A 12105-nucleotide genomic window follows, 5' to 3' on the forward strand; every position below is an offset into this window, starting at 1 on the left:
ACTCGGCTAGCTTGATTATCACTTCAAAAGTTTTTTTTTTTTTTTTTTTTTTTTTTTTTTCTCTTAATTAATTGGCCTCTCAGAGTTAGTAAGACAACTCCCACCTGTTTATGCTCTCTGTATGTGTGTATATATATCTCCTCAATATATGTTCCATTCTATATGCATCCGAAGAAGTGGGCTGTAGTCCACGAAAGCTTATGCTCTAATAAATTTGTTAGTCTCTAAGGTGCCACAAGTACTCCTGTTCTTCTTTTTGCAGACTCCCAATGTGAGTTAAATATGAAGTCAGGAAACAGACTGGCTAAGAAGTTCAAAAATATTCTTCTAATTTATGGCCTCCTCCTCCAAAGACTTAGGCTATGTCTATACTGAAACTGCTAGAATGGCACCGCATCAGCACTGCAGCTGTAGCGCTTCAGCGTAGCCACTCACTGCAGCGACAAGAAGGGTTCTCCTGTCATTGTAGCTTATCCACCTCCTTGAGAGGTGGTAACTAGGACAACAGAAGAATTCTACCCAGGGGATTTTCACACCCCGAGTGATGTTGCTGGGTTGAGTAACTTTTTAGTGTAAACCTGGCCTTACACACGTACTTAAGTTTACACACTATTAAGAGTCCCATTGACTTTCAATGAGACTTAAGGCTCGTGTACATGAACAATTGATGTGTGGCAAGCTGGAGTGTGAATCTACCCCACATTAGCCTGCACGAACTGACAGCCCCTGTGGACCCTGCTGATGCTCCTTAACAGTTTGTTAATGGGCTCTGATCTAGTCCTCTTTGAAACAACTACATCAAAGCCCATTAACAAACTGTTAATGAATGTCAGCAGGGTTCACGCAGCCTATGGCAAGCTACTGCGGGGTAGATTCAAACCCCAGCTCTCTGCAAACTAAGGGCTAGGCTACACTTGCAGATGTAGAGCACTTTGAGTTGCCAGCCGAACCAGCCTTCGGAGAGCGCAGTAGAGAACCAGCCTTCGGAGAGCGCAGTAGTCTGTCCACACTGACAGCTGCAAGCGCACTGGCGTGGCCACATTTGCAACACTTGCAGCAGCACTGGGAGCGGTGTATTATGGGCAACTATCCCAGCGTTCAAGTGGCTGCAACGTGCTTTTCAAATGCGGGGGGTGGGGTCGAGTGTGACAGGGAGTGTGTTATGTGTATGTAGGGGGAGAGAGAGTGGGTTTTTGGGGTGCTGAGAGTGTGTCAGCATACTCTCTGGTAAGTTCAGACCCCCCTCTCCCCCTTCTCTCTCTCTCTCTCACTGACAGCAAGCAACATTCCTAAGTAATGTCTGCTTTTTCTTGGAGCAGATAAGCATGCCGGCTGTCAGAAACGGAGCTTTGAAAGGGCATATCTGCATTCCTACAGACGAGTTCAAAACAACGACAAGAGTGGCACTTGACTTAAGGGGATTATGGGACATTTCTGGAGGTCAATCAGAGCACAGTAATGCAACACCTCGTTCACATTGACGCTGGGGCGTCTCAGCCAAGACGCATCAGACGTTATTCCTCTCGCCGAGGTGGAATACCAGGAGCGCTCTAGCCACGGAGTCAGAGCGCTCTACATGCCTTTCCAGTGTGGACGGGGAGTGAGTTAGAGCACACTGGGTGGCTTTAGTGCGCTCTGACTGGCAAGTGTAGCCAAGCCCTAAGGCTTTGTCTACACTGGACTTTCATCAGTAAAACTTTTGCTGTTTAGGGATGTGAAGCCCCCCGCCCCCGAACGATAGAAGTTTTATAGATGAAAAGCGCTGGTGTGAACAGGGAAGCTCTCCTGCCGACAAAGCTACCGCCGCTCATTGGCTACACAAAGAGTGGCTACACTGCACACCTTTTAGTGGCACAGCTGTAGCAGCACGGCTGGTGTCGCTAAAAGGTGCGTAGCGTAGACATAGCCTAACTGTTCCTCTCGACAAGCCCTCAGGCCCCTAAGTATATAAGGTACATTTTCAAAAAGGATTTATGAACATCTTACCACAGGTCTCCAACCTTTTTACGCCTAAGATTACTTTTTGAATTTAAGGGCAACCCAGGATCTACCCCGCCCCTTCGCCAAGGCCCCGCCCCTTCCCCAAAGCCCCATCCTGCTCGCTCCATCCCCCACCCTCACTCACTTTCACTGGGCTGGGGTAGGAGTTTGGGAGGGGGGTGAGGGGTGCAAGCTCTAGGAGAGAGTTTGGGTGCAGGAGGGGGCTCTGGGCTAGGACAGGGGATTGGGGTGCGGGCTCTGGGAGGAAGTTTGGGTCCAGGTGCGGGCTCCGGCTGGGGCAGAGTATTGGGGTGCAGGAGAGGGTTTGGGGTTCTGGCTCTGGGAGGGGGGGGGTCAGGGCTGGGGCAGAGTGTTGGGGTGCAGGAGAGGGTTTGGGGTTCTGGTTCTGGGAGGGGGGGTCAGAGCTGGGGCTTGGAATGCAGGAGGGGGTTCAGGGTGCAGAAGGGGGTATGGGGTGCTGGCTCTGGGAGGGGGCTCAGGACTGGGGTGCGGCCTCCCGCCAGGCAGCACTTACCTCCGGCGGTTCCCGGTTGGCGGTGGGTGCAGAGCGGCTAAGGCAGGCTCCCTGCTTACTCCGGCCCCGCATTGCTCCCAGAAGGGCCAACGTGCCCCTGCGGGGGTGTGTGTGTGGCAATCGGCGCCGCATGCTGCCCCTCTCTGCAAGCACCGCCCCCGCAGCTCTCCCGGCCAATGGGAGCTGCAGGGCGGTGCCTGCAGGCAGGGGCAATGCGTGGAGGGAGACCCCTGTCCCCCCAGCCGCACTGGCCACTTCCACAAGTGGCGTGGGGCCGGGGCAGGCAGGGAGTCTGATATAGCGGCAGCCACGCTGCACCGCCGGAGATCACGATTGACTGGGAGATCCTCTAGGATCGACCAGTCGATCGCAGTCGACTGATTGATGACCACTGCCTTAGACTGTAAATCTGTCACACCAGGATCCCTGTCCTCTAATGAATGGTCTGTAAAGTGCGAACAGGCCTCTGGCACTGCATCAGTAATAAATAAAATAATATTTGCAAGGAGAGAAAAATGGCAGGAATAATATAGAAAAGAGTTTGATCCAGAGAAAAACATTTTTTCTTTCACAAATGACACCCATTAGCAAGTCAAAAGAGAAAAATTTCAACCCCCCCCCCACTGCCCAGCTATGAAAGGGTTAACACTTAAGCAGAATTGTTGCAAGAATTTCCCAAAATGCAAGCACTGGAGAGGACTAATGTGAAAACTTATTTTGCAATTATCTGAGCAATTCCCTCTCCTTATTCTGCCTGGACCTTAAAGGTTTTTAAACACATGCAGCAGGATTTGTCAGAAATAATAAAATGAAATGTTAAAATCAATATTAAATCAATGAATCTTTTTGCATGCAGCATAATGCCCTCATCACTCTAAAGTGCTATTACATTCAGAACTGCCCTGGCACAAAACCCACATTTAGTTTGTGCATTTGAGTGCCATCTTCCTCCCCCTCCCCTTCTTTTTTAAATTAACATTTGTAAAGCATTATTCTTTTATTTGTCCTCTACGCATGACTGATTCAAACAACAGCGGTGATGAACAAACAGCTGGAGCAAAGATCTTCAAAAACAGGAATTTAACTTCAGGCTCCTAAATTACTATTTAGGCTCCTGTATACGCAACTTGTTTTTCCAAAAGATGCCAAACACCCAGCATCTTCCATTTACTTCGGTGGGAGCCACTAGGTACTAGGCACTTTGGAAAGCAGGTCACTTATTCGGGAGCCTAACTTTAGGCTCTCCTATTCTTGAAAATCCTGGTCCTGACAGCAGTTTGAAGCCCACAGCATAACAACAAACTTCAGCACAACGTTGGATGACTAGGCAGACGCGCCAAGTTACAGAACTGATAAAAATATCTACGTTATTTCCCACTGTAAAAATGTCAAACCAAATTGAGCATTTGGGTATTTCTTACCATGATTGGGACACCAATATCTGGCCACAAGAGGTCTTCGGACGGAAGTTTGGGGGAGTTCCACACTACTACAACTTTATTTAAGTAAGGGAGTCCATTGAGTCTCTCTAGGGAGTTCATTAACACTTCCTCCCGCTCATAGGTTAACATTACTACTGTGAACTGCTCCCTTGGGACATTGCCACCCAAGGCAGCTTGGAACTCTTTCCCAGAACCACCTGCTCCTCCTCCAATTGGTCGAAATCCAGTCCCAGACCCAAGGAACTTAGCTTCTGAAGGTAAAACGGGATCAAAGGGTGTGTGTGGAAAGAGGTGGAAAGGCCCTGGAGCCGAATTCCAATTCCTGTAGATATCCATTGCTGTGAGAGTAAAATTGCGAAGGTATTTGGGAGATGCGTAAGGTGGTTCTGTTTCCACAGGCCCCAGGTCTAAGTCACCATTGTCTGCCATGTTGGGGTCAGTACCAGCAGCTTTGCCAGAGCGGTGAGGAATCTCCACTGCAGTTTCTTCTCGAATAGGAGCAGCCGGGATTTGAATTCGAGTCCTTATGATGGCTAAGACTGTGCTGAACACGTTGTCAGAGGTGGAGAAGTAGGTCTCCCACAAGAAGCGGCCCTGCCTCCTCATGGTAAGGAGATCGTTGTCAGAAATGCTTCTCAGAAGAAAGTGCACTTCTGTGATACGTGGCTTTGGTATGATTAAGGCTGCCTCGTTCCACCGGATCACATCATGATAGGGCAGCTGAACTTGCTCTCCAAGAATCACTGGGATGGCTCCAACTTCCAGAGCCTCAAAGAGTCTCATGGTACACCCAGCAGAGATCAATAGATGGGTGTCCCCTGGTGTGATTATCAGTGCAAAAGTAGATAGCTTCAGTAGGTCTAATCTGTCATCCCTTTCTCCACAAAGAGCCCACTCAGTGGGCAGACTTGCCTTAGGCTGGTTCTTACAAGTGAATTCCACCAAGACAAAGTCCAACTTACTGTCTTGGACAGCCTTCAAGGTGGTAATGATTCGATCATCATAGTCAGCTGGGGCATTGCCTTCGATTTCCTCTTCAAACGAACGAACCTCTTGCAAGCTGGATCGAAGAGACTCTATTTTCTCTCCCTGGAAACTGAATAGGTACTTTCGCTTTACTGGCACCTGGGGTGGGATCTCTAGGAAGTTGGGTTCGGACATTGCATGGACTAGAGGCGATACCACCATATCAAAACCTGGCCGATACTGTACATCATAAAAGGTGGATTGGGCAATCATGGCACGCCCTGTGCTGATGTTATAGATAAAGTTCTGAGTTTCCGATTTCCTTGATAAATTAATGATGAGATGGTTGTGCCCATCAGTCCTCCAATATGGCAAAGAGTGCAACTGTTGCTCTAGTTCAGTAGGTTTTGGCATTATGGGCTCTTGCATTTCCCCCACTAAAATTATATACACACAAGCAATGTTTGCATTTTCAGTAACATAAACATTAGTTCTGACAGTTGCCTCAAAGGCTTGCTTAATTAAAGGGTCTAAAGAGTTACCAAAAGGGTACTGATCACTGTTGTAGACATACACTGGGAAGCCAGACGTCAATGGGCAGCGTGAGTAGTCAAAGCAGTTGTGTAGCCTGCAGTTCCTGTTGGATTTTGGCAAAGGCAAGTTAGCTTCATCTTTGTCTGGCAGCAGCCGGATTGGCAAGGAGAGCTTTGGCTGGTTCTGAGCCATCAGTTCTTTGTAGGAATGCTCAGTCTGGCTGATGACATTCTTCAGCTGCAGGAGATCCTGCTTGGCGTTTTCTATGCTCTTCTTGCAGGCTTCGATTTTCAGGTTCAACTTGGCGATCTCGCTGTTGAGCTCCTGTCGCTTGGCCTCCAGCTGGAGCAGCTCCTCGCTGACTGACTCACGGATGCGGCACAGGTCCTGGACATGCTTCACCTCACACAGCTCATTTCCGGTGCGGGGGCCGAAGATGCGCTTGCCGGCATCATCCGCATCGTCAATGGTGGTCAAGTAGTAGTGGGCGATGAGGGGGAAGAAGACGAGGATGATGAACAGGGTAAAGCTAAGCCAGGTAAGCCGGATCCGACTGGACCATCGTAACACCCAGGGTTGGCCGCCATTCCCCACTCCCCCATTCCGCAACATGGTATACCCAGTCATGAGTCTGAGAGTCGGTGCGCGCCCAATCACGTTGGATCAGTAGCCATAACCAAAACAGTTTTTATTAGCAAGTCTCTGAAAGAAAATGTTATTGTGCCTGCTTAATAAGGGGCCAATAGAATGGAAATTTCATCTTCTTGTCGTGAGGATGGCTGCCTCCTCCAGCCTTTTTGTTGCAAATGCAACTTTTGGTCCAATTAGAATCAATCATCGAACTCCTCCCTTGATCGCTGGTTAACTGGCTGTTGCTAGTAGTGTGGTGTTGTCATGGCGACAAAAACACAATGGGATCAAGTCGACCTCTTACTGCTGCTCCTGACATCCTGTATTACCATCCAATGAATATGCAGAATCAACAGCCATAGTTGAAAACAAGCTGGAAGAGACTTGGATAAGCATCAGTCTCTCTCATCACCTCTGCGCTGTTGATACTCTGCCATGCCTACAAAAGAACAATAGAGTCAGACAAGGCAAAAATGACACCTTACTAAGCTATAAAACAACAAAGACATTTACTAAAAGGAGCTGTACAGTCAAAAATCATCGGCATTCTGATTCACTATTGCTTGTCTGACACCTCCTTGTGTAGTACTTACAAACCTCAGGAACTGACAGGATTCATTAGACACGCATAGCTTTCTGCAGGGCAGTTCTATCAAAGGACTTGATAAAAGCTGCGTGGTCCAGCAGTCAGAACAGAGAATAGCAGTCAATAAATCAGATTTTCTATTCCTGTCTCTGCCACTGACTCGCTGTGACACGCTGGACAAGTCACTTAAACTTTACATGCCTCAATTCCCCACCTGTAAAAATGGAGACACTAATAGTAACCCATCTTTTTATGGCATGTTGTGATCCTTAGATAAATGGCACTACAGATTTACAAATTATTACTACCACCACATATTTGAGTCAAAATACCCCATTCTAGCCTTGGCCCCATCTGAATTAAAAACTGATCATCTTATACAACTGCATGAAGGATTTGCGATTTGGACACGCAACACTTGGGGGACTATGTGGTCAGCCTAATTTTACTTATGACCAAATGCAGGCATGCATTATATACCTTCAACTTGCTGCACTGGCAACCCCTGCTTTCCTATGACCATCTTTTGTCTGTATTCAGTTGGCCTTATAAAATATGCCTGGGGTGGGGAATTAAAGAACTGGTTTGTGTTTTCCATATATGATGGATGTTCTTAGGATTCTGTATAAAGAGTATTATTTATCATAAGGAGCAAACAAATCATAAAAAGACATGATCACGAGGATGAGGGTCATAACGACATGCTATATTGAATTATTGATTTGATATTCACCTTTACATTGTAAAGGGCAAACTTTCAACCTGTGGGACCTTAAAATTGCTCTGATCAAACTCAATCAATCATAAGGGACCACAGTCACGCTTGGTGAAATGTCACTAACTTCCACCAATTTGAATTTGGCCCAAGATACACAACTTTAGACACCAGTGAAAACAAATCTTACGTGATTACCTAAACAAGGGGAAGATTTGAGATGCTTCTCAAGCAACTCCCACAATAAAAAGTAGTAATCCAATTTCATTAGCCAGCCAGCCAGAAACTTGTTTCAGCAAGTCCTAGCTGGCATCCAGTAGACAGAGTTGCTACTAATAAGCAGAGACACAAAATATATGCCAGCTTTTTGTTCTGTGTTTGTACAGCGCTTAGAACAATCTGGTTTTGGTCTGTGACAGGGGCTCCTAGGTGACACCACAATGCAAATAAATAAAACATACTATACCACTTTTATGAACTGCTTTATCAATGGCCCTATGGCCATTATGAAAATGCGACTGTGCCAAGATTAGGGAGTCACACATCAACCCTCGTAGCGTTACACTCAAAACCCAGGGTTGTGAGTTCAATCCTTGAGGGGGCCAGTTGGGGATCTTGGGCAAAATCAGTACTTGGTCCTGCTAGTGAAGGCAGGGGGCTGGACTCGATGACCTTTCAAGGTTCCTTCCAGTTCTAGGAGATGGGATATCTCCATTAATTATTATTATTATTAATTATTCGTTAGTTGGAATCTTACTTACTGTCTTTGGTACTAAGTTCATCCACTAGACTAAGCTTGATACGTTTATGGAGGGGATGGTATGATGGAATAGCCTAATTTTGGCAATTAATTGATCTTTGACTATTAGCGGTAAATATGCCCGATGGGATGTTAGATGGGGTGGGATCTGAGTTACTACAGAGAATTCTTTCCTGGGAGCTGGCTGGTGAGTCTTGCCCACATGCTCAGGGTTTAGCTGATCGCCATATTTGGGGTCTGGAAGGAATTTTCCTACAGGGCAGATTGGCAGAGGCCCTGGGTTTTTTTTTGCCTTCCTCTGCAGCATGGGACATGAGTCATTTGCTGGAGGATTCTCTGCACCTTGAAGTCTTTAAACCACAAGTTGAGGACTTCAACAGCTCAGACATGGGTCAGGGGTTTGTTACAGGAGTGGGTGGGTGAGATTCTGTGGCCTGCGTTGTGCAGGAGGTCAGACTAGATGATCATAATGGTCCCTTCTGACCTTAAAGTCTATGAGAGGCTGCACTGGCAATAGATAAAACGTTACAAGAGTCTACTCTCCAGTGCTGAAGATGACCAACTAATATCTCACTGAGCCCATTCAAAGCTCCAGTACATTCGTGGGTTTTTAACAAAGAAGAAATAAAGGCACAAGGAGAGCTTGTCCCAAACTGATCTAACTGGCAGAAAGGTAAAGAGAGACGTCACTTTGGCAGGGTGTGGGTAGGAGAGAAATCAGGAGTAATTTTCAGTTGAGAACATTAGCATACACCAGAAAAATCAATCCAGAATTCAGATCTTAACCAGCCAAACCATCATTAAAAGTGTGTGTGTGGGGGTGAGATAACCCCTCCTGATAATACTGCCACAATTCCTAAACCTATTTTCATCACTAGGGCACCTGTTGTGCTAATGATTAAATGGGAATCCTCCCCAGCCCCTACCAGCAACACTTAGAAGCTGAACAAGCAGCAAGGACAGTGAAAAATCAAGGGACATCACAAATTCATAATGCTGCCCAGCAAAGGGCATCAGCGGAAATCTCAAAAGGCTGGAAGGATAAAAGGGCTAAAAAGTCAGGAAAAGGTTAAATCAGCTTTCTTGCTTCCTGGTAAGTACGATCTGTGTGGGAGGCCTTGGCTCTCCTAGCAGAACATTTTAATAACATTCCCGGCACACCAGCTTCCATTTGTATGTGCTGAGGTGGAGGGCTGGCAGTGAATGCAAATCTCCCATTTTTCTGCATGAGGCTGTCAGTCATGCACAGAGAGCACTGATAACAACAGGATCCGTTCATTGTGCCCTGGGGCCACATTACTGTCGCTATGTATTACCGACCAGAAAGGTTTCATTATGCGCAGATGTACGAAGCAAAAAAAGTTTTTAAAGTTTATTTAAACTCGTTATTTTAAAAACGCTTCCATTTGCTATAGGAAAGAGTGACTCATGGCCATTAGCACCAACTCACATAAATACAGCACCTCAGCCTCCAAGCTTCAGCAGCACTCTCCAAACTTCCACGTGTTGCTCTTTCCATCACGGAAATGCAGCTGTCTCTGGGATGAGCGCTAGCAGCCATTTAAACAGGGGTGACAAAATGTTTAGGATGGGAAGTGAAGAACATTGAGGCAGATTCACAGCCTCAAGTGAGGTCAGTGGAGCTGTGACAACATACACCGCTCGAAACTAGAGGTGGAATTTCAGGTACGCAGACTGTAACAGGTCACCACTCCTAACTCTTGTGACAAGCACCACAGGACCTTGCATCAGAAATCTGGCACCTCCAGCGGCATAGAACCCCCTGGTATTATTCTAGAGCATTGGTTCAGTGCCAGTGCAGAAAGGGGGAGTGCTGTCTGCCATGGTGATGGGCATGACAAAAGAAATCCTACAAAGAGTTCCTGCCACACTCTGGGTTTCCTTGGAGGTCTCGAACCTTCAGTCCCATTGCTGCCCCTCTCCCCTTTGTCATCAGGTTTTATCTGTGCCACAACTAACTTCAATCAGAGTCCTGTCAACACCTCTTGCCGCTCTTCTGGCCCGCACTCCTGCTGGCCCCAGAGGCCTGGAGTTCAGTTTCCGGAACATCTTACGGTGGTTAACCCAGTAACAGTCTATGAACTAGGATTATCTTATTTTCTCCTCCCCTTTGGGAGACAGAGCAGGGCCACCGGAGCACGTAAGGCACCATCTCCCAAACTCAACAGCAGCAGCTACAGGAGCACATTCAAGCAGCTCTATTTAAGGGCTTTGTGAATGTCAGGGTCCGCGCTACAACGCAGATCTCCTGCGTGACCTTGGGAGAGTCACCGAGTCTCTCCTGTGCCTCAGTTTCCCATCTGTACAATGGGGATAATAGCACAGTGCTGCATCATGAGAGGGTTGGAAGGATAAATACATTAAAGACCACGAGGCGCTCAAATACCATGGCGATGGGAGCCACTGAAGTACCAAAACAAAAAAGGGGGCCCTGTGTGGGGAGTCAGTGCCTGGTGCTCCTGGAATGGCCAGAGGAAAGCTTGACATCTCAGGGGCTGGAGTCATCCCCACAGTTTGCTAAAAGCAATCTTCATTAAATTGCCCTGGATCTAAACATAATTAGTGAGGTTCCATCATAAACAGACAGAGCACTTAAGGGCCGAATCCTGTGGCAAAGAGGCAGGACTAGGACCCTAAAACGGCACTAGTATCAAGGAAATGCTACACTCTGGCCCACCACCCTTGACGATGATTGCTTACAACTATTCTGCTTCCTGCTCCTTCCAGCGGCTCCCCATTCCGTAAATTCTGTTTACACAGAACAAATCAACAAAGCCCACCCTCCCCTGTCCTAAAGCATGAGAGGAAAAGAACTCTGTGCATTTAGAAACCTGAAACTTCTTCAGCTGTTTCTGTTGATTCTAACTCCAAGGCCACATGACAGAAACTAAAAAAGTTTGGGGAGGTATTTTAAATGCAACACATGTGGTTTGGGATCAGTTAAAACTATCGACTGTCAGTCTGAAATATGTGCTGGTGATAATGAAAGCATGTTAGACACACTTTCAGGCTGCTCTCCCTTACCAAAGGTTTTATCCCCCACTGGATAGATGCAGCTGGACATTCCTTTTGGTTTTATTAAAACACACATTTGTTGTTAGGATTTAAAAAAGAAAATAGAAAAAGCCCAATCTGGTGGTTTTAGGATGAGAGCTTCCAGGTTGTTTTTTCCCCCAAGAGCAATAAGCATCCACTAGGTAAGAGACTGTTGCTTCCCCTTCAGACAGGGGATCCTTGAACAGGAAGAATGTATTAATTCATTTAACTCCACAGACAACACAATCGGACTCCAAAGAACTGCTCAGTTCTGTTAAAAACAGAATCCTGTCTAGAGAAAAGGCATGTTCCCATTTTAAGGTAACAACTGGTACTTGACACACCTAATTACACAAAAGGGCAGGTAAATTTCTCAAGGGATCAGAAGCTGTAATGGTGATAACCCTCCCTAATTGTTGATCTCCTCAAATGATTATTCCTGCAAACATTCCCCACCACCAGTCACTAGTCAACCTACTTTGCCATTTCTATTATATTGGGGATAGCTTTGCTTTAAAAAGGCTTCTCTCAGTTACAAAGATCTCTTTCCCGGGAAGTTCTTTGGCCTGCAGTACTAGGCTATAAAACTAAATTGTTGGCCTATTTCACTGCAGCACCTTTCTTGGACCTGATCCACAGATATTTTCCCAATTTGCTTATTTTTAAAGCACAAGGAACACATAGTCAAATGCAGTTCCCTCTGCTTCTGAATTCTAGATCAATGTACTAGGACAGTTTTATGCTCAGGTACTGGTGGAAAGTCATCATCATTGCTCATGGCTATTCAAAGTCGCCAAGTTCCACCTGCACATACTTGACCCTTGCACCCACCTGGTCTTTGACACATCTCCCTTCCCCCCTTTACCCTCACACATTGTTAATAAGACATCATTCTTCTCC

The 12105-nt window shown here is 46.6% G+C and overlaps 1 protein-coding gene across 5 annotated transcripts in view; it reads right to left on the bottom strand.

Annotated features, from left to right (window-relative positions):
• Positions 1 to 12105, bottom strand: part of EXTL3 (exostosin like glycosyltransferase 3) — a 230400-nt gene that overhangs the window by 64980 nt on the left and 153315 nt on the right. For all 5 annotated transcript variants that reach the window (XM_054022198.1, XM_054022194.1, XM_054022195.1 and 2 more), the window contains one exon: positions 3937 to 6526. In XM_054022198.1, the coding sequence (XP_053878173.1) occupies positions 3937 to 6084 (2148 nt within the window). In that variant the 5' untranslated portion in view covers positions 6085 to 6526. The remainder of the gene's footprint in view (positions 1 to 3936; positions 6527 to 12105) is intronic.

The sequence above is a fragment of the Malaclemys terrapin genome, chromosome 3, assembly GCF_027887155.1.
Source record: "Malaclemys terrapin pileata isolate rMalTer1 chromosome 3, rMalTer1.hap1, whole genome shotgun sequence".
NCBI classification, from domain to species: domain Eukaryota; kingdom Metazoa; phylum Chordata; order Testudines; family Emydidae; genus Malaclemys; species Malaclemys terrapin.